The sequence below is a fragment of the Aristolochia californica genome, unplaced genomic scaffold (assembly GCF_029961685.1).
Source record: "Aristolochia californica isolate CCGP_79_NKW_82.1479 unplaced genomic scaffold, dmAriCali1.0.hap1 SCAF_8, whole genome shotgun sequence".
NCBI lineage: Eukaryota > Viridiplantae > Streptophyta > Magnoliopsida > Piperales > Aristolochiaceae > Aristolochia > Aristolochia californica.
The window spans coordinates 36442040-36464326 of NW_027182279.1; the positions used below are offsets into that span (position 1 = coordinate 36442040).

The 22287-nt window shown below is 35.5% G+C and overlaps 2 protein-coding genes across 3 annotated transcripts; both read left to right on the plus strand.

The window, feature by feature from the left end:
- The first annotated feature begins 443 nt into the window (after positions 1-443).
- LOC137938634 (DNA gyrase subunit A, chloroplastic/mitochondrial) lies at positions 444-12815 on the plus strand. Its single transcript, XM_068783603.1, has 27 exons — positions 444-978; positions 1265-1334; positions 1696-1761; positions 2168-2269; positions 2496-2540; positions 2661-2759; positions 2885-2971; positions 3712-3782; positions 3893-4001; positions 4159-4221; positions 5588-5653; positions 5782-5870; positions 5949-5997; positions 6084-6170; positions 6250-6343; positions 6427-6497; positions 6704-6793; positions 6923-7048; positions 7180-7337; positions 9911-9992; positions 10118-10282; positions 10387-10488; positions 10782-10918; positions 11535-11655; positions 11744-11798; positions 11924-12023; positions 12432-12815. Exons 1-27 carry the CDS (start codon positions 584-586, stop codon positions 12523-12525), a joined length of 2793 nt encoding a protein of 930 aa, XP_068639704.1. The 5' UTR covers positions 444-583; the 3' UTR covers positions 12526-12815.
- Positions 12816-18234: 5419 nt separating this feature from the next.
- Positions 18235-22082, plus strand: LOC137939181 (CASP-like protein 5B1). Of its 2 annotated transcripts, XM_068784396.1 has the most exons (4): positions 18235-18323; positions 18419-18543; positions 21136-21268; positions 21489-22082. In XM_068784396.1, exons 1-4 carry the CDS (start codon positions 18321-18323, stop codon positions 21678-21680), a joined length of 453 nt encoding a protein of 150 aa, XP_068640497.1. In that variant the 5' UTR covers positions 18235-18320; the 3' UTR covers positions 21681-22082. The 2 variants fall into 2 exon arrangements, with proteins under 2 accessions (XP_068640497.1, XP_068640496.1); XM_068784395.1 differs by having other exon boundaries at positions 18236-18543.
- Positions 22083-22287: the final 205 nt, after the last annotated feature.

Sequence of the window (22287 nt, forward strand, 5' to 3'; positions counted from 1 at the left end):
GAATTTATTATCATCTAAAGAACTTAAAAAATATTAGCATATTTAATATTTAGAAATATTTATAAAATAATTTTTTTTACGAATTATAATATTAAACGAGTTTGTTAATTTAAATAACTTAAAATATACTTTGAAATTAATTCTAAAAAAAATATAATAAAATAATATAAATTACAAAATATTTAACTTAATTATAAATTATTATAATTTTATTAACATAATAATTAATTTTTATTATGAGTTCTCCTATTTGGTTTCCTTTTTAGAATTTCATTTCAATTATTGGATAAACGAGTTGGAATTCCATAGTTACTAAAAATAGTTGGAGCTTCTAAACCTCTAAATGTTAAAAGATATTTTTCACATTAAAATGGATGTGGTTATTTCAAATAATTAAAAGGGGCGACGGGTTATCTTCTCAGTGGCAGCCGGCAGGACGAGTTTCTCAAATCGTATAAAAAAATTCACTTTGGCGCGCGCCAAGCAGACTAGGGTTTTTTCCATTTCAATTTGCAGGGTCACACTCAAGAGTGAAGTGCTTCAATGGCGGGCTAAATAAACACTCTCGCCTCATTCTCTTCTCATGGCTTTCTCCACGAGCATCCGTTTCTCGTCTTCTTCTATGCTGCTTCAACGCTTCTCTGTACCTTTCCTTCCTGTGAAGCGTTACATCTCAAAGCCCCGTCATGTTGTCTCCGAGTTACGTTTTCTCTCGAATGCTGGTTCTCAGAGGACCCTTTCCTCGGGAACTCTGAGAGCCAAACGGCGGGAAGAGAAAACTGGCGCAGGAGCAAAGGACGATAGCGGTAACGAAATTTTCATGGTGAAGGAGAAGAGTATTCCGGTGGGAAGGATTGTGCCGGCTGAGCTTCATAAGGAAGCAACTGAGGCATATATGGCTTATGCCATGTCTGTTCTTCTCGGTCGAGCCCTCCCTGATGTTCGTGATGGATTGAAGCCGGTCCACCGCCGGATACTGTGAGTGTTTCTGGTTTTCTTATTATTTTCATTATTCATTGTTGAGATTTTGATTTAGTGTTTTGTGCTTTTTTTTCTGGTGACGCCATTCTCTTGGAATCTGGTGAGGTGTCGAAATTTCTCTACTTCTGTCAATAGTTAACTTGACCCAACCTGTTTCTGTGAGAGAGTCCCATTTTTTTTTACTTTTATTTTTTATTTTTTATAATATCATCATTTGTTTATCTGTTGTTTGATTTCTAGTATTTAGCAAATTAATTTTTCTAATTCAGATATCTGCTTGTAGATTTGCGATGCATGAATTGGGTCTTTCCTCACGAAAACCATACAAGAAATGTGCGAGAGTTGTTGGGGAGGTATTTAAAGTCGTTTAGAAGTTTCATCCTTAGCTAATGGTTTGTTTTTATTTCTGTTTTTACTCTGTAAACTACAATTATACGTACTGCAGCCATTCCGATCATGAAATATTAACTGTATGTTCTTACATTCTAATTAAGCAGTTTTATGTGACAAATGTGAACTTAGGTTCTACTTGTAAAGGTGGTATTGCATTTGTTATTTTGTGCCATTTTGAAAGGCAAATAGACATGTTTGAAAAAATGTGATCAGAAAAAAGTTTCCCTATCATTTTATTGTACCCTAGAGCTATTAATTTTTATTCACTCTCAATCATGCTCTTACTTCTCAGCAGCCGTTGGTTCTGTGATTCTTTTGCAGGTCTTGGGTAAATTTCATCCTCATGGAGATACTGCTGTATATGATGCACTGGTTAGGATGGCACAGGTATGGCTTTCTTTAGTTCTTACTTATTTGTATTTTTCCTGTAAGTATAAATGTGTTCATGCACTGGGGCTTTGACCACGGCAAGGGGCCTTTAGCTTGGTAAACTTATGTAAACCTCACAAAAGTTGTGCAAACTACATTTTAGGGCAGTATTTCTATATACAAATAAACCTTATGTGGGAAGGGTTTTCACTTTAAGGGATTCAAGCAATCTATCATTTTGGAATACCTTGCACCATGAAAAGTGGAAAACGATTTTTTCTGGTTTTGTTCATGTGGACCAAAAAATTGTAAAGCGTGTAAACAAAATAGTGAAAGTGTAACTGTTATTTGAGGTTGTGTTTGATCTTTTTCTTAGTTTTTGAGCTAGATTTTTGGCATTATTTACTGCTGTTGGTTGGTGCAGGATTTTTCCCTTAGGTGCCCACTTATTCAGGGGCATGGAAACTTTGGATCAATTGATGCAGATCCACCAGCTGCAATGCGATACACAGAGTGCAGATTGGATGTAGGTTTCAGATGCGGGACTTTTTTTATGTGATTTTTTTTTTTATCTTCGTCAATTGTTTTTCAGCTTTCCATCTATTTTGGGGTGATTTATGAAGTTATATTTTTAATAAGAAGGAAGACTGCATCCTATCTCCTCAAAAAAAGATATAAATTTTTATTTCTTATGAGTTTATGAAAGCTAGAGTTTTTTTGAGTTTCTGTTCATATCTATTTATCAATTGCAGCCTCTGACAGAAGCGATGCTTTTAGTGGATATAGAGCAAAACACAGTGAGTTCTAGTTAGTGCCTACAAATTGCCTATACAAATACATATATTATGTGCATATATATGTATGTATGTATATTGAGGTTTTGCTTTTTGGTTTTCTCTCTTGATTGTTCCTTTCAGGTTGATTTTGTTCCAAATTTTGATAATTCACAAAAGGAACCCTCACTTTTACCAGCTCGGCTTCCGACTCTGTTACTCAATGGTTCATCTGGGATTGCAGTAAGTCTATTGGTGTAAAATGTTTGTATCTGGCAATTTACAAATTTCATGTTGCCTTTTCTATTTTCTGGGTAGTTATTTTTTCTTCTTCTGAGTTATTCCTTGTTGTCTATTCCTAATTACAGGTAGGGATGGCAACCAACATTCCTCCCCACAATCTTGGAGAGCTGGTTGATGCACTTTCTGCAATGATTCATAATCCTGATGCCACTGTAAGATATATCACTTTCATAATGCTTAGAAGGTTGAAAAATATTCTGACATATTTTTTAATATATTGGTCTATGATATGCAATACACTACCAAGTAGTTAAGGCAACTCAGCAAGCTAGGTGCAATTTCAGCCTCATTTTTACTCTAGATCAAAGTTGAAAGCATCCTAATTTAACCTGGCTTTTAGGGCTGCTAGGTATTTGGTTGAGTTGAGTTCAGACCTAAGCCAATCTGAAGGTCCTGCTTATGCCCAAGTTTTGATATTTGCCATCAGGGTTATGAAAGTTCTGATGATAACAAAATTATTAGTTGTGCCGCTAATAGTTTAATAGTTTTAGCCTTCAGTCAAGGTCAAATGGCTTCTTAAAAAAAAGGTTGCTTTTCACATGGGAGAAAGACCTTACAATGAGTATACAATGAGTATGAGGCTCACTTTTAAAAGGAAAAAAAAAAAAAAAGAGTATGAGGTTAAAAGAACAGTAGTCCGGATTCTATATTTATGCCAAAAGCTGGTATAGTCAAAAAGATGTTAAATAATCATATTTCCATTTGCAATTCTATCCACAAAGTTTGGCATTTGATCAAATTCTGAGAATCTGAGACTGGTTTAAGTGCCACATGTATTTCATTTTTGCACAAATTGTGTCAGAAGGCTTTTTCAGTGATTTTTTTGCATCTTTATGTATCTAAATTAATGCCACTTTGCTAATGTACTTTCTTTTTTTGTCTTGAACGAAAGCTCCAAGAATTGCTAGAATACATGCCAGGGCCTGATTTTCCCACTGGAGGACTAATAATGGGGAATGTTGGGTATGCATAAGTGCTCTCTTTCTCAATTCTTTACCCTCTTCCCATCTAATTAACTGTGCTCTTTACATAGACTTAATTGATTTTGGGGAAATTATATTCTTTTCTTGAAGCATCTTAGAAGCATATAGGACTGGACGAGGACGAATAGTAGTCAGAGGAAAGACTGATGTTGAATTACTTGATCCTAATACAAAACGTACTGCTTTAGTCATTAAAGAGGTTTGTAATTTTAGCTATCTTAACTTCTGGCATGTTGAAAGTGATTACTTGATAAAACTTCCGAGAGGGCTAAATGAGTTATCTCTGCATGTCATTGGATTTTTTCTCAATGAATAATGTAGCTTTCATTTTAAGCCAGTGTTGTATGTTCATGCAGATTCCTTACCAGACAAACAAATCGTCACTAGTGGAGAAAATTGCAGAGCTTGTTGAAAATAAGGTGCTGTTTCGTTTTGTTGTAGTCTGAGATTACTTTCCCATTTGGAATATTCAAGTTCTTTCAGTCAGCAGTTCCTGTAAGCTATTCTTATGGTGTATACTCTCCTTCCTGAAAAGATTGTAGCTTTTAACCTAAACCAGTATCAACATTTTTAGTTATTTTTAGTAAAGTGATACCAGAATCATCCTTAAAAGGGTGAGTTCAGAAATAAAGGTCAAATTAATGCAAGAGGTGTGCATTCCTTGCATCATATTTGTTAAAGAATAGTCCCACATGGATTAGTGAGTACAAAAATTTTGAGTTTATTAGCTGGGAAAGAGGTTTCTTAACTTGGCTAGTCATTTTGGGATGGGTCTTGGACCCAACTTAACATGGTATTAGAGCAGGTACTTATATGTGGGCCTCAAAGGAGGGCCTAAGCCTAAACTATCCACTTGTAGAGCCACAAAAAACGGCCTATACCTAAAATGGACTACATCTAAAATTATCCACTTGTAGAGCCACAAAAAAGGGTCTACACCTAAATTATTCACTTGTACAGTCACAAAAGAGGTTTAGTGAGTACAAAGATCTTGAGTTTATTAGCTGCGAAAGAGGTTTCCTAAGTTGGCTAGTCATTTTGGGATGGGCTTTGGACCCAACTTAACAATATTTTTTTTATTTGCTTCTATTTCCTAAGAAATCAGGTAAATGGTCAAATTTATGTACTATATGTAATGAGAAAAAAATGAAGAGATAAGAAATGATTGTTTAAGTATACTAGCATCTTTAAAGAATGTGTAATATCTTCTTTATTCATGGAACAAGTTTTGTCTGAATATTGTCTACTTGCTCTAAATCATTTACACTGGATTCCCACAAGTTGTGCAACGATAACTGCAGACATCCTCATCTACCAGGAACTTGTTTTTCCTGTTCATTTTAGTTATTGCTTTTGCATAATTCCATTTGGAATTAACTTAGGAGTAACTCTAGATATTGGTTGGCTTACCAATCTGGTAGAAAATTTGAAGTAATAATTATAAACCATAAAATTGAGGTAGCATGTAATGAGATGATATGGTTATGAAAGTTATAATATTTTTGTTAACACATTACAAAGCTATATGGTTTTATCTATTTTCAAGTAAAAAGAGTGAGACAGGTGCTTCTTCTGTCATCATATGTATGTACTGGGTTTTACTCTCATTGGATTCCTTATTCATCAAGCGCTGTTCTTGGCCTGTATAAATACTTGACAACTATGACTATAATCCCTTTGATGATGTCAACACTTTTTATGCTTCTAAGAACTGCGAACCTAAACTGGTAGCATGTCATATATTTATATATTGTCTTTATGCTTAGTTTTTTTTTTGTGACACAGATTTTAGAGGGTGTTAGTGACATTCGTGATGAGAGTGATCGTTCTGGAATGCGGATAGTCATAGAGGTGCTCAAGTTTTTAGATTCTTTCCAAGTTTCCAGCGTAGCACCTTCTTGTGCCACTTATTGCCTGTATAGTTTTTTCAACTGTTCAATGTCATCCCTTTGTTATTTAGTGGGCTTACTTTTTTGCAGATAAAAAGGGGATCAGATCCATCTATTGTTCTGAACAATTTGTATCGGCTCACAGCTTTGCAATCAAGCTTTAGCTGCAATATGGTTGGGTGAGTTATTCTCACACACACACTGATACGAGAGAGAGAGTTGCTATTGATGTTGACAATTTAAATACATAATTGTAGTATACTTGATGGGAAGCCAAAGCTGATGGGTTTGAAAGAATTGCTTCAGGTATTGCGTTCTCTTGCATTCTTCGTCCTATGTACTATTTTTGTGGTTGCTTTCGGGTAAGCTGCATCATTAATGTTTATGTGCAGGCCTTCCTAGATTTTAGATGTTCTATCATTGAGAGACGTGCAAAATTCAAGCTTTCTCACGCTCAAGAGAGGAAGCACATTGTGGAGGTACCTCATTTGTTGCATAAAGCTAGAAAGAATAGGCTCCTAAGTCTTTAAATGGTATTTTATTGACCATGTTCTTCAGGGCATCATAGTGGGGCTTGATAACTTGGACGGAGTAATTCGTATAATTAGAGAGACTACAAGTAATGCGATGGCCTCAGCTGCATTAAAGAAAGGTACATCTGCTATTTTAGTAATTTTCATTTCATTAATAGATGCATGTTTTGTGTTAATTTTCAGTTTATTTTCTTTAGTGCAGAGTATGATATATCTGAGGAGCAAGCAGAAGCATTGTTGGACATAACACTTAGAAAGCTTACTGTACTTGAGGTTAGAAATGATTCTTGGGGATTTTAATTGGCATATATATAAGATTCCTGTGGTTTGATTTGTCAATTCAGCAGCTGCCCGTGGTTTGAGTCAATCAAAGCATAGATGCATAATTAAATGATTTCCCTTTCTCACTTCGCTAACATCTTCAAAAGGATGGTGACTTTGACTACCATCTATAAATGTGCTTTTACCTAATTTTTCAGAGAAAGAAGTTTGTTGATGAGACTCGATCTTTGACAGAACAGATCTCTAAGCTGAATGAACTATTGTCCAGTAAGAAAAATATGCTACAGGTATATTGGCCACTTTCAGTGGGTCTATGCTCCTATATTTATGTTCCCTTAATTGCATCATTCTGGCTTTAGTGACCAAGAGAGGATAAAGAGATTTTCTGTGGCAATAATGTTTTTTTCTTATTCCAGGTTATAGAACATGAAGCATTAGAACTGAAGAACAGATTTAGAAATTCAAGGCGTTCAACTTTAGAGGATTCTGATGGGAGCCAACTGGATGAAATAGATGTTATTCCCAATGAAGAAATGCTTTTGGTGAGGAGTTAGAATACTTTATGGCGAACAAACTTAATTTTAAACATTTTTTTGGATTATTCATTTTAGGCTGATTCTATGCCAACATTATTTACTGACTTTTAGAGTTGGAAACGTGAAACAACTGACAGGCTCTAAGCGAGAAAGGCTATCTTAAACGGATGAAGCCCAACACCTTTAATCTGCAAAATCGGGGAACAATAGGAAAATCTGTGGGAAAAATGCGTTTAAATGATGCCATGTCGGACTTCATTGTTTGCCACTCTCATGATCACGTCTTATATTTCAGGTAATTTTATATTCACTAATGTTTTTACATTAGTTGAGACTCTCAATGCAGGTCATATTTTTTGAAATTCTCGAATATATTTTAATCATATTTGGGGTAGCAATCATTCTCAAAAAAATAAATAAATTGCAATCGCATTTGTGTGGTGGTCACATTGTTTATATACATTCAATTGTTAAAAAACTGTCCTTACGTCCTATATTTGCTTCTCAACAACAAAAAGTTCCTATATTTATTCTTGAATCTTGAAAAGAGTGAACGTGGAACTATTTAATCTTCTTTCGTAGTCTTGGCTACAAATGTCAAAAAAATTCATGTGCTTTAGGAAATGTTTGTAGGTGCTATCGCTCTCCCATTTTGTTGTAGGAAATTAGAAAACTGGCTTTAGAAATTCATGTGGATTTACAACACCTTGGTTTTTTGAGGATTCTATTAGTGAAACCAAACTAAGTCATTTTTTTTTAGATTCTTGAATTAGTGAGATAAATTAAAACTTGTAACATGGATTTGACAAAAACAAATCTTGGAAAGAGTTTTACTAATTCCGGATGGATAACAACTTATTCTGTATCCAATTTTCTTACACTTTTACCCACGGGTAAATGGGTAAAGGGTAAGTGAATGGATAATTTAGCATATTAATTTAAAATCACATAAACATGACAATAAATTGCTAAAATAATTAAAAATAAAATTAAAATACCACAGCACATAAGGTTCATATAAAAATTATAAAACTATAAAGCTAATAAAACATCTTTATAATATTAAATAAAGAGTTTGTTATCCTCTACTCTTTCCATTCTTATAAGTTGATACATAGAACTCGGGTAATCGGGTGCAAAAAATGATTATTAATGTTCGTTTTGTTTATAAATCAACCCAAATCCATAAACGGATAATTTTTCTTCCATATTATTTTATAATTAAATAGGTAAAATTGCCACCCTTAGCCTTAGGTGAGGGAATGAAAGCTGTATAGAGAAGAAAATGGGGCAATTAATCATGGAGAAAGAGTAGAAAAGGGTGAAGAAAGGAAAGACTGTATGGAGAAAAAGGTGAAAGAATGGAGGAAGAAGAGAGAAGGACAACAAAAGATGGTGCTGGTCGGCAAAGAAGATATTCTAGATGCTAGGGTCTAAATGGCCATAGAGTGAAGTGAAAATAAAAAGGGGCTAGGGAAGTTTTTGGGAGCTTATTATAAGATTCTATGACAACATTGTCATCTCCTTTGCTGCCCCTTTGGGTATTGCTGACTCCATGACAACTGAGCTCCATGGCCTCCTCAATGGGCTCCGCGTCTTCTGGGACCACTGTAGCGGTCCCATCCACATTGAGGGAGACTCCAAAGTGGTGATTGGACGGAACCCCCCCCCCCCCCCCCCCCCGGACGCCATTGGGACACCTTTTTTTTAAATTATGGAAATTGTAACCCTTTATGATTGTATTTGGTCTCATAACCCGAGATTTGTCAATTTTGTTGCCGATGTTCTTACCAAGCAGGGAGTTTCCCTTCAATTCCTTGTTGTTAGGGGTTTGCTCCCTTGAGGTGGTGTTTTGTTGTTCCCTCTGTTAGTAAATTCACCTTTCATAAAAAAAAGAATTCCCAGAACCATTTCTGAAGCAGAGCCTGGCTGGTCTCTTTGGTGGATTTAACTCCAGGAAACCCCCAACTTATTGGGTCTGCAGGCATCACTCCAATTGATGAGGTGGTGTTTAGACCCTTTTGTTTCACCTCCAAAAGAACCTTTTTTTGCTCTTCTCGCTTTTGGTTACCATGCTGGCTGGGCAAGGAAGAAAAGTGAGGAAGTAAGTTGGGAACCCAACAGTGGCAGAATTAGGAAGGGTGAGGCTCCCCCGCTTTTGACAGTAATTTACCCTTTATAATCGTTGCCTCTCTATATTCTTAATCACAGGCAATCATAGATGTTTTCTGCCGGGAGGTGAACAATAGCAGGCCAAGGTAGGTGGCAGGTAGATCAGCAAGGCCACACCCAAGCTGGTTAGCCATTCTTCTCCCACCCTCGTCATCCATATTAAAGTAGAAAAGAGCCGATTTGGTCCAGTAAAATTTCTGGCCTGAGGACAACTCAGATAGCCCCAACAAGGCCTTCGATTTGAGAACTTGCTCTTCAGAGCCAACAACGAAGAGGATAGATTCATCTGCAAACTGAAGACCGCACATTAGAAAACCCTGATGTGACCAATAAGCCCAAGTCATGTGGGTTGTGAGTTATGATTGTGTGTAAAAGGTTCAGGCAATTGGTTATGGGCTTTAAGTTATAGGCTGTTCATTACAGTTGATGGGTTCTTAGTTATGGGCTGTAAGTTACCGGAGAACACTTGAAACCGCTCGTATGTGCCACTAGAAGGAAGGGTTGGTTTGACCCAATTGCTGCCTATTAGTCTTGTATGAATGCCACTTGTTCTTGGAAAGATTCTTCAAAATGTGGCTTGTATGATAGCATATTACTTTTTCTCACACAAAAAGTTTTCAAGATGTACGTGTATACATTGTGTTTTCTACTCATACCAAGATTTGACTACAAGTGTCTAAATAATGTCCTTTCCAGTGATAAGGGAATAGTATACTCAGCCCGGGCTTACAAAATACCGGAGTGTACAAGGAGTGCTGCTGGTACACCTCTTGTTCAGGTATATTCTCTTTTTAGAATCTATGTTTAAAGTTCTCTGAAAATGTATGCTTTGTTGAAGTAAGCGTGACATTCTTGTGGTTAGTAATAATATTCTTATCCCATTGCCCTTCGTATTTTATCCAGATCCTATCTTTATCTGAAGGGGAGAGAATTACATCTGTCATTCCTGTTGATGACTTTACTGGGGATCAGTTTTTGGTGATGTTGACCATGAAGGGCTACATCAAGAAAGTTTCTTTGAACTACTTCTCTACTATCAGATCAACAGGGATTATTGGGATCCAGCTGGTTTGGACTTATTGCGCTGCACAAGCTCTCTCATTTCATTCTTCTCAGTCTCTTTCTTCTTGCTTTATTTCCCACTTCTTATCTGTTATAAATGATTTTGGCAGGTTCCTGGAGATGAGCTAAAGTGGGTTCGACGCTGCACAGATGATGACCTTGTTGCAATGGCTTCTCAAAATGGGATTGTTCTCCTGAGTTCTTGTCATACAGTAAGTGGTTGTTAATTACTTTTATTAGTCCCGGCCAAATAAGTTAAGAGCTAATCAAGTTTTTATTCTATTTTTAACTTATTCAAGTCTAGCATACAAAAATTGAAAGTTGGGGCTCCTAGCTTTTGACCTCTTTCTAATACTTGTAGTTACTATGTAGGCTTTATTAATGAAATTTAGTGTTTTTGTAACCCTGGGAATTTTCTTCTCTTTTCTGAAAATATGAGTAGAAGAACCAATGGTATTTGCATTCTGTTTAACTGGTAACTGCCATTCCTTATGATGCTTTCTAGATTCGATCACTTGGAAGAAATACAAGAGGTTCAATTGCCATGAGATTGAAGAAAGAGGACAAAATGGCATCCGTGGACATAATCCCTGCTGCAGTGCAGAAAGACTTACAAAAGATTTCAGAAAATCTTCAGAGCCAGTAATGTTTTGTCTCAGTTGGTTGTGTTTGTTCGAGAATATGGGTATTTTTGCAATTAATTTTCTTCTGGAGAAAAGATTTGTTCCTATAATTTGTTATTTACTTATTTACCCTTGCTTAGTAAATTATATTAGGGCTTATTTTTATAATTTTTTACTTGAGAGTGACATGATATAAAGGAAGGAAAGTCTCAAGGTTTCTAAAACACAACAATCCTATTTCCGTCACTTTCCTTGGTTGCTCCTACACTTTACTCTTTGCTCTCTTCTTCTCTTGTTTTTTCTTTTCTGCATTAAATTCTTCTTCCCTGAACCTCTTTTTCACTCCACCTTCAGTGATGAAGCCCTAAGATGAATCACATTTAAGTGTTTTATCTGACATAGGTATTCATTACTGTGGACGTCACCAACTCTCTGTCTCTCTCTCTGATCAGTACCATGTGGTACAGTAACTTTTGAGTTTTTGTCTACACAGTCGTAACGACATCAATGGCTGTACTTTGTCTGTCAACTTAATTTTTGTTTTAGTGACCATTTTCATTTGTCCATTGATTTTCATGGTCTGTTACTTGATTAAATCTATCACTACTAATCCCAGTGTGCAAAATTCTTTGCAGCGGCAAGACAACAAGTGCCCCTTGGCTGTTTTTTGTGTCTGAAAGTGGTTTTGGGAAGCGTGTTCCTTTAAGCAAATTCCATTTGTCGCAGTTGAATAGAGTGGGTTTAATTGGTTATAAGGTAATACAGTTATATATGTTACTTTATATATGCAAATTATTGTAGTTCAGTGAATTTATATTGTTACTTGTGTTCTTGTCGTTTATAGCTTGCACCAGAAGACCGTCTAGCTGCAGTCTTTGTGGTTGGATTTTCACTGTCAGGTATATATGTTTATCGGTTAGATTAGTAGAATTCACTACTTAAAGGAAGATGTTGTGGCGGGGATTTTGCTGATGGTGACAAAGATTGTGTTAATGCTTGAAATATTCTTCATTCACATTTGCAGAAGATGGTGAAACCGATGAACAGGTAGTTCTAGTAAGCCAAAGTGGAACAATCAACCGAATCAAGGTTCGGGATGTCTCTATTCAGTCACGCTTTGCTAGGTAATGTTTTCACTAATGCTTAAAATTTCAACAACGTTGTCTCTTGATGGATAAATGGTGACTTTCACTTAAAAGGAAATCTAGATTAGTAGGATGTGTTTACGTTGGTGTCCAAGCTTAAGGTTAGGCCAATCCACAAACTGTTTCTGATAAGTGCTCATTGGGAGACAACCCAAAATTTGCATTCTTTGATCAATTTTAGGATAAGTCATATTCAAGCTCATTAAGTTTGGAAGATGCATCTGGGAAAGCTCTAGTAACGGGGGAAATGGGTGTATATGCCTTAGTTTCTTCTTTTACTGCTGGTGTTCCTACTTTATCATGAAAACACATTGGGCTTTCTTTAGTATCACTTTGCATCCATCAATTTATGCAATATAGTAATGTTAGCAAGGATGTGCAATTCAGGGGAGTAATTCTGATGAGGTTGGAGCATGCTGGGAAGATTCAGTCAGCTTCACTAATATCTGCTGGGGATGACGAAGCCGAGATTGAGTTGTAGTGTTTAGCTGAGTCGATGTATCATAATGTCTCACTGGGTCAACAATGGTGCTGTGTGCTGTGGAGTGCTTCAGTGAGGAGCTCTCTTGTGTTTGCGCATAGGTCCTGTTGCAATTTTGTACTAATCTGCGGACAGCAAAGAAGCATATTTACTCTTTAAGTTAATACTTATATTTATTGATGGCAAGATTGTACCCGAAGCCTTGTCAAGTCATGCCCCTGCCCCTTTTAATGAATTGGTAAAAATATGTAGTGGAAAGATTATTTCTGTACTTGCCCAGTTATCCTCAATCTATTCTTTACCCCATTCTGTTCTTTAGTGGTAGCTTTTGAGTTGGAGCAGAAAAGCTTGTTTGACAGATTGAGAAGTTTGTTGTCCTAGTATCTCTACTTTATTCTCTGCCATATCAGATTGGGAGTTTCAATGTGGTTTAAATCTCTGGCATAACTTGTGTAAGTATTTAGGGAATCATACTGGGGTTGGTAAAGATTTGTAAAAGAAAACGTCTAATGAGTCCAGTAACTGGGTTTTTGCTAGGGTCGTTCTAGGCTTGGCTTGCGGACGCCAATATATCGAGAACTAGTGCCATGGGTTGCAGAAACCGGAATGGTTCCTCGGAATCCAAAAACGTAAATATTCAGTTCTGGGTTTGGCAGTAAAGATTCCTAAAGCATGAAATCCGTTCAGAAAAGGAGAATAAAATTGATATGACTTTTTTTTTCTTGAACTTTGCCACACTTTGCTTCAAAGTAGGGGTGGTACTGAATGAGCCGGTTTGTGAGTAGTTCGAGTTTGGTTTGGTTTCGGCTTGGTTCGGTTCGAATAAACCTGATTTTGAATAAAATTTGAGATCGGGTTTTCGACTCGTTTAAGTAAATGAGCCGAACTTGAACGAGGCTTGGTTCAGTTCGTGAGTTCGTGAATCAGCTCGTTTACTTAAGCCCAAGGTAAGGAGTCATTTTAGTAAACGAGTCGAACTTGAACGAAGTTCGGTTCGTGATTTTGAGAACCGGCTCGTTTACTTAAACCCAGGGTGAGGAGTTGGGAGTCGTGACCGAAGGAGGAAATGAGAATGCTAAAACCTCTCAAGTCGGGACCAAAGAGGAAAGGCGAACGCCAAAACCTTTGCATCTCCATGAATTACAGGGGCTGAGGTGCCGAGATCGTAGAAGTCAAAAAGGACCACCAGATGTAAACTTATGTCATAGAATAAAATCTTTAGTTTGTTATAAAGTACCTTGTTTTTTTTTTTCTAATTTGTACATTCTCGTCTCTCAGTCAACTAATTTCTACTGTTACACAAAAGACTTTCTTCTAAGCTCAATACATTCATCTCTTGCCGAACAAATCATCATCAAACGACTCCCTAAGTATACCTCTCTCTATCCATTCCTCTCTTGTGGAATGAATCGTCATCAAATGATCTTTCAACAAGTACCTCTCTCTCTTTCTCTCTTAGATTCCAAATTGGGAGAGATGCCTCTCTAGTTTCCACCAATCATAACTATATTTTGAAATTATGAACATAACTCTATTGCACAATAACAATTACAAGATCAATTTAGGAGGGGTTGCTAAACAATGAGAATTAAAGGCTTGCTCCTGCTAAACAATCAATGTTAGGGTTTGTAAATTGTGGAATATGAATCCAACCAAAAACAAAATAGCAAACCAAATCCATGAGTGCACGATAATGTTCTATTGTCTCCATGGCGGTTTAGTATCCTTCAAGCACCAATGGATGACATTTTTGGAGCCTCCCTCGACAAAAAAGATGAACCAAACAACCTTTTGAAGATTTTCAAATCATCAAGCAGCCTTTGAAGCTCTACTGAAGTGGATTCCGATTTTCACAAAGTTTTTCATCACTTTCCCAACTAATTTCATCATAGTCTTTCGAGATGATTTCTCCTACTAGGATTACATGCCTAGATAAGCATTCTGAGTAAGAATAGAAATGATCAATTTCTAGAGTATACAGAACTGTAGTTTTTTCTATATTTCCTTAGCTGATTTACAAAATGAAACTAAATCAACAACTTCGTTGTACAATCTACTGAGCAATAGTTCCATAAGCATGACATTGCATTTACCTTGGCAATGGCTATTTATTCCTAACTATCGGTTTCCCACATATATAGGCTCTTTGAGTGAATGAACTCTTTTACCCTATACTCCCAAATTTGATATTGATTGCTATCAAACATTAGAGGGACAAAGGGATCATGACCCTTTTAAAAATGTAATGTCGTAAAAAAACTATCATATTTACACACTCCTTAAGAGATAAGAGCTTATATGCCGTTATTCTAATCCTTATTGGGGATCTTAATACAACCTAAAAGCAAGCTTTCGGAGTATGCTTACTCTGATACCACTTTTAGGTCTTAATGAGCAACAAACCTAAGGGAGGGGTGAATAGATTTATTAATTTTGTTGCCAATTTTTAATTTCTTTTACTTAGACACTTATGTGTTTAAACTTTTGAATTATTCCAATGTATCAAATTCAAGGACCAAGTACAAGTGATAAAAATACATAACACAAAGATTTATAGTGGCTCACAATCTTATCTTTGATTGCTAATCCTCTCATAAGGTTTTTGCACTTCAAAGTTAATCTACTATGTTGAGATTGCCAAATGAAACTTACATCAATTTTTTTCTAAAATCAATTATATTGTTGCTCATATAAGGCAACTCAATTTACTACTACAACTAATTTATAATGTAAACCCTCACATAAATTTATAACAACAAATTAGATATTCCATTCTAGACCTAGAAAAGAATTTTTTAGAAGCTAACTATGCACTTTTGCCTAGACCTACAAAGAGATTTGTAGTAGCTCAATGTTATACAAGCCTTGACCCCACGAAGGGATTTTCAAAAACATCGACCCACACAAGTACTTAAAGTCAACAACAACGAGGCACACTTACTAGACCCAAGCAAACATAAAAAAAAAAACAAGGATTAGTAACCTTTACCATCAAATGATTACGACAACCAACTAAGTGACACAAGTTAGAACAATTAAGGATTTTATACAAGCTAATCCCCAACCACACAAACTTCTCTTAATCCAGTTGAGATGAGGGGGTATCTTGCCTACACACGGGTTGAGCCAAGCTTGAAAGGATTATTTGCTTATATTTCAACCATTTATAATAACCTGCTAATTAGGTAAATTACAATATAACCTTGAAAAGATAAGCACACCCAATTCTATGTGCCTATCCTATGTAACGATTTAATTTCTAAATTAAGGCTCGTATAAAACTTAACTTGCATTGGTGTTTCAAATTGGGGGGGGGTTGCTCAGAGTATAAATTAATTTAAAAGCATAACCTGACGAGTAACAATCTAAACTTGTAGGTGATCTCAAAATGAAATTAAGATAATTCAATTATATTCAACTAAAACCAATAAAAATATTTCAAAGTAAAAACATGTTGACTCTCGGATTTAAAAATTCAACCTCACTACTAGTTATTTGAATAAGATACTTTAATTTCAAAATAAAAGAGCTCCTAGCTCAGATCTAATTTAATTCTTCTTCAAAAAATTATGCTAATATTTTCTTAAAAGAAAAGAGAAAAAACATCAGAAATATTTCTGGCTAACTTCTTTTCCCAAATGCACTTTTATAAGTCTAGAAGTTTTTGAGTGGAAAAGCCATTCTCTTGTGCATCCATAACAACAATTATAGTCACCTATTTAAAAAGTGGTAATTCTATCACATTAAGATGGTTTATTTATTGTTATTTATTGTTATTAAATGTAACAAGTGACTTAATTTTATAATTTATTTAGCTAAATATTGACTTAACCCTATATTTAGTTAATATTATTTTAAACTTAATCATTAGTTTTTTATGATTATTAATAAATCATTTCTTTGTTTATTTACTCGCTTACATGTCTATGAATTCAATAAATGGGTAACAATGCCTAACACAAACTTTTTGAATTATTTAACTTTATTTCTTCATACTTGTTGATTAGTACCGAGAAACTTTCACATTTTGGCCACTTTTTTGTAAAATTTTTCAAAGTCATTGTGTCAAGAATGCTATGAGAAACCCATTCTCTTTCAGTCTCTTGCTAGTCTAGCCGACGACAGAGAATAGAAGGGTATTGACCTTTTTTCCTAAGTTTTTTTTTTCCTTAAAATCTTTAAAATTTAATTCTCTTGTTCAAAATTGATCAAACTATTAAAACTTGTTGTTGTTGTTGTTATTGTTATTATTGCAATCTTAAGTAGATGATGACTTTCTTGTGGCAACGAAAGTCACAATTACCTGTATAAAATTGACAATTGGCAATGAGGGGTAGTAGGGATATTAGCAAGAAAACAAAATGAATCATGACTTGAAAACCACCCCAATAACATATTTTATTTAGTCAAATGTGTACCAGTTGAATGATTCAAATAACATTCCCTTGATATCTCTATCATCTCCTTTGGAATCTTACACAATGGCCCTGCCAATGTTGAAATAGAGGAGAATTAAGGCAATCAATTGATCACGCCAGGTTGGGCAATTCATTAGTTGAACCCTAAACTCATCTTGGTCAAACATGTTTTAAAAAAATAAATAAATAAATTATTTGTAAGATCTTATCTGAACAAAAGATTTTACTATTAAAATAAATTGCTCAAACTTGGTCTGGCTTAAGGGATTTAATTGTAATAAATAAATAAATAATTTTTTGATTGTTAAGCCTATTTTGTTTTTTCCCCGCTCTTTGAAACTAGGGATCATTATTTGGACATATTTAATAATGAAATAGAAAAACTTTTGTTGAATTCTTTAAATTCACTCTCTTTGAGGTTGTGTTTTGGAACACAAAAAGTGGAGAGAAAAGAAAATAGGTTTCTCTTCTCTTGTTCGAATGCTCATGGAAAGCAAGAGAGGAAATGGAAGAGAAATACAGTTTTTCGTAGTTGGATACATGTGAAAAATAAAAAATAAAAAATAAAAAAAATTAGTAAAATATTTTAAAATTTTCTATAAAGTTTCTATTTATTTTTTGAGTTCTCCAAATTCTATCGTTTTGTGAGAGAAATTTTATTGAATAAGTATTCTCTTTTGTTTTTTCTTCGAATGATTCTCTATTACCAGATAACAAAAAATAACTTTCTCTCTTTTTTGGGTTCCAAAGTCAATAGTCAGCTTAGACAAAGTTGTTATTTATTATTTTTTTTTCAGTTCTATTTTCAACAATCAAGATAGACTGTTTGTGTTACATACATTTGAATTTTGGAACTCCCATTTTCAACTCCAGGGTTGGAAAACAAGAAAAAACGAGAAGAGAGTAGTTAAATGGGGTAATCTTATGGCACAGAGCATAGAATTTGCTGATTGGGAGCTTATAATCTGGTCTGGCCCACCCAGCTTTCCTGATGGAGGAAAGGGTCAAAAGTAGCTGAGGGAAAGCGGAACAAGATTCTTGAACTCTGCTTGGACAAGATCTATGTTGGGTTTGACTGTGCAGTACTCCTCCTGCAATTCCTATAAATGGGGATTCCAATATCGTAATCGGAACTAATGCCAAATCCTTTCACCTACATCTCTTTATTTAACTGCCTCTTTTTCTTTTTCATCTAAAATTTCCCTCATCTCGGCGAAGTTCTTTCTTGGTTGTTAAGGATTATCCAAGCTGTCTCTGTTCTCATTTTTTTTTTTTTTATTGAATTTATGGGGCTTTATGTCTTCTTTACTTGGTTTGTCGGACAAGGAATCGAGTTGTGGTTTCTGGGTTGCGGTGGAAGGAGTTATAGCTTTGTGAATGGTGAGCAACAGTCTTAACGCGTATTTTCCCGGTAATCCAGAAGAGGTTCTGATAAGGATTTTTTTTCTGGGTTCTGGGATTTTTGTGAAATGAAGGACTTTCCCGGAACGCCCGGGACCATTACTGGACTCTTCCTTCGGATTTCACAATTCTTGTTCGCGGCGGGTGCCATCGCTTCCATGGCCACAGCGGAAGACTTCACCAATTATACAGCTTTCTGGTAATCCTTTTCTAATTTCATATCTGAATTATTTTCACTACCATAGGTTTAGCTGTTTTTTCTGTTTGCATCTGACGAGCTGTTTTTATTGGTTGTTTTATATTTGAATCCTTTGAAAGAATTGTCTGGTTATTTAGAAAATTCCATTCGATAGCAATTTCTAAAGCTTGTTTGGTTTTATTTGAATTGAACTTTTGTCTCTATATGCACTATCTGTTTATATGCCGATTTAAACAAAAAAAGTAAAAAATCTGAGTTGTGCGAAAAATTCTGCACAAGCTTATGTGGTAACATTCTTACACGTTTACGATTTTCCTTTACTCGGATCCACAGCTTTCATTTATCTGAACGTCTACAAACTGTACAATTGATTTGCATTAGTGAATTAAACTGTCAGAAATGATTAACATGAGTCAACACTGGCTAGAAGTGTTCTCATATCAAAATTTAAGTTGTTTAACAGACTTCCTTCAACATATCTGTGTCTGGAATTTGTTCCACTTGTTGGACACATTCTATTTATGTTGCTTTCATTGTCGTTTCTAATAGTTTATTTTATTAATATTCCTCCAGGTCAATATTTCTGCATCTTCCACTCATCACTATTGAGTCTATTCACTACTTTGGGCTCATTGATCCTTTTAATGTTCTATAACCCATCGACCAAGGTGTTCAAAACTTGATTGGTTAGTTTTCCATGAATCTGTGAGGACTTGGATTTTTTCTTTTTGTCTCCCATTCATTTTATTTAGTGACACCCTAAATGTTCATTATGCCCACCCATGCCTCCATGGCAAGCCTTCCTATTTCAAGTCTTGAAAAATGAGGTTACTCTGTTGATCTCATGTGCACTCTGTAAGTGAATGCTTACTTAGCATCATATTTGTATGGTAATTGATGGAAAAGTTTGCGAGAGCAGAGAAGTGGCATTCTAAATGATCCATTTTTGCTGCAATCTGCAACTTTTAAAATCTCTGACTTTGTTCCAACTAGTCGTGGTCTCATCAGTCTTACCCCATCTGAGCTCCTGATATCCTAATAATGCATGACACTCATCTTGCTACGGTAGTTTTTTTTTTTTTTTGGATTTATTTTTCACTGCTTGATATAATATATGAACTTTAACCAGTTCTTCATACGTTTAGTTGCTGAACTAAATTTGGTGAATAAATAGCTGTTATGATCTGAACTGCTGATTTTTCTGAAGGTCTTTATTGTGGTGGTGCAATTTCTCTCTATAAAGATCTAAGTTTTTGTCATCATCTGAGCCTTCTCATAAGTTTATTGGACTATAAAAATGAAATATGACAGTTCATTGTTTGTAGCTGCAAAATCTAAGTCATGCTACCTTCGTTTCTTTCCCATTTGAACTCTTATAGATGTCCAAGCGTTTAATCAGCTGACACAAAGTGTCTACTTCAAGATGCGGCTCTCATAACGCAATTAAACCACAATCGTCGTGAGAGAATCTACACAAAAACTTGAATTTCTCAAGTGCCTCAACTTCTTTAAAAAAGGAAGTTATCCTAATTTTAAAAAAAATATTTAAAAAATGGAGGGACTCCCTGTTTTATTGTCTTCCGAAGTTTTGATCAAATGATCTAAAGCATATTCAATGCTGTTAATTGGAAGGAGAACACTTCAAAAATTCTTCACACTTCTGAGGATCCTTAAGTCTTCTAGTATATTAAAGAAAGACACAAGATTTCTGGAGCAGAGAAGCTTCCCTTGTCCATGAATATGGTGTCAGCAGTTAGTGCAGGATATATACAGGCAATCATAAACATTTATTTGTGATTTAACTCGGTGCCAGGACAAAAATGGACTATGACTACTATAAGAAATTCAAAGATGAAGAATTTAGTTCATGAAAGTGCGAAGTATTAAGCTGACGATAGCAATGTCTTTTGTTTTGTTCCTAGAAAATTGAGATATTTAAAGAAGTTGCACTGTTGGATAGTGGATGAAGCTGGGTCAAGTGCCTTACAAGCAAAGATAGGGGCAACTTTGGGCACTTTAGGGTAGCCTGGAAGCACAGGTTTATGCATTAATGGCTTCCAAATGGAGAACTCTAGAGCCTGAGCAAAAGAAAAAGCTCTTCTGCTTTCATTTATAATATATACTTACATTTGAGAAAGACAATTGAGGGCCCTGGACTATCATTGCAGTAATATTTATGGGTAGGAATCTACCTGTTTTGAAGCAGTCTTTGAGTTCATTTAAAAGTGTCATACTCCTCCTGTCCTGAATTGTTTTGCTCAAAGCTTCTGCTTGAATTTGCCTAGGACTTCTATTGGATTGTGTGACACATATATATACATGGAGTGCCAGAACTATTTGTTGAGACAAACTCTAAGCTACTTTCCAGTCTTGTTCTGGAATTAATTGATGGCAGATGGGATTTTTTTATTTATTTTTCCTCTAAATCATGCATATGCTTGTTTCTTATGAGCAATTTACCTGTCTTTCACTCTTTGACAGGATATTTGTAGTTATCTTGTCTGACTGTTTTAAAACAATACTTTGAGCAATATTTTCTCTTTCCAAATGGGGTGCTAATTCTCATGTGAAAACCCTGGTTTCTTTCCACAGCTATCTAATTGCTTCAATGGGATTGCAAGTCATATGGTGCTTGGGCCTGGCGTTTTTAGATGCCTATGCGCTTTCGAAAAAGAAGCTCCTCCGAAATGCTATTTTGGTCAGCCTTTTTGTCGTTGGAGACTGGGTGGGTCTTAATGAATCCCTTCTGTTATTGTATTTCCTCTTCAAAAAAAAAACAAAAAAAAAAAAAAGAGCTGTTTGATTGCATTTTTAAAACACTACACCTATCAACTTAGATCAGAACGATTCTGCAGCCAAGGAGCACCTCATTGATTTTTCAAAAGAAAAAAGGTAATATCTTATTGTTGCATCGTAACATTAACCCAACAATATGCGTGTAACAGGTTACTGCAACATTATCACTGGCTGCTGCTTGTTCTTCTGCCGGCATAATAGTATTATATGACAGAGACTTGGGATATTGTAAGCTGTTGGGTTGCCGTAAATTTCAGATTTCAGTGTTTCTTGCATTCATTAGTTGGATTTTGATTCAAATATCATCCCTAATCATGTTTTGGCTCCTTGCTGCCGGTTAAGCTAACTATGGTTGTATTCATTGTATTTGTGGAGGGGTTGGGAGGAAAATTTCTGGTTTTTTTTTTTTGTTATTATTCTTGTGCTCATCCTCACAGTTGTTTATGAGATATTCCACACAGTTGTTACCAAAGAGGAGCTTTTGAATTAAGTGGTTGTGAATGAAATCTATTACACGAACTTGATGTGCTTGTAGACGAGATCAGTCTCTTTGGTAACAATTAGACCAGCATGGTCAAGTTTTGGAATTGTGATTCCTTCAGAAGTGAATGATAATGGGTGGATTTCTCTACAAAGGAGCATTTCATTGGGAGTTCTCTTCATCGCCAAGCCATTTGCAACCCCCCAGTTTGCAAGACAAGATGCGGAAAACATCCACCAATGCAGAAGATTTTTACATTTTGAAGGGGAGTGGGCGTAATTTACACTGCAAACTCAACAAGTTGAGCATTGTAGAGTTTGTGCAAGAGATAGTAGGCTGCCACTATATTTTTCACCGTAATACATTCAATGTTATTGTTGTTCATTACAAACACACACACACACACACACACATATATATGCTCAACTTGTTGAGTTTGCAGTGTATATATATCAACTTGGTTCCTC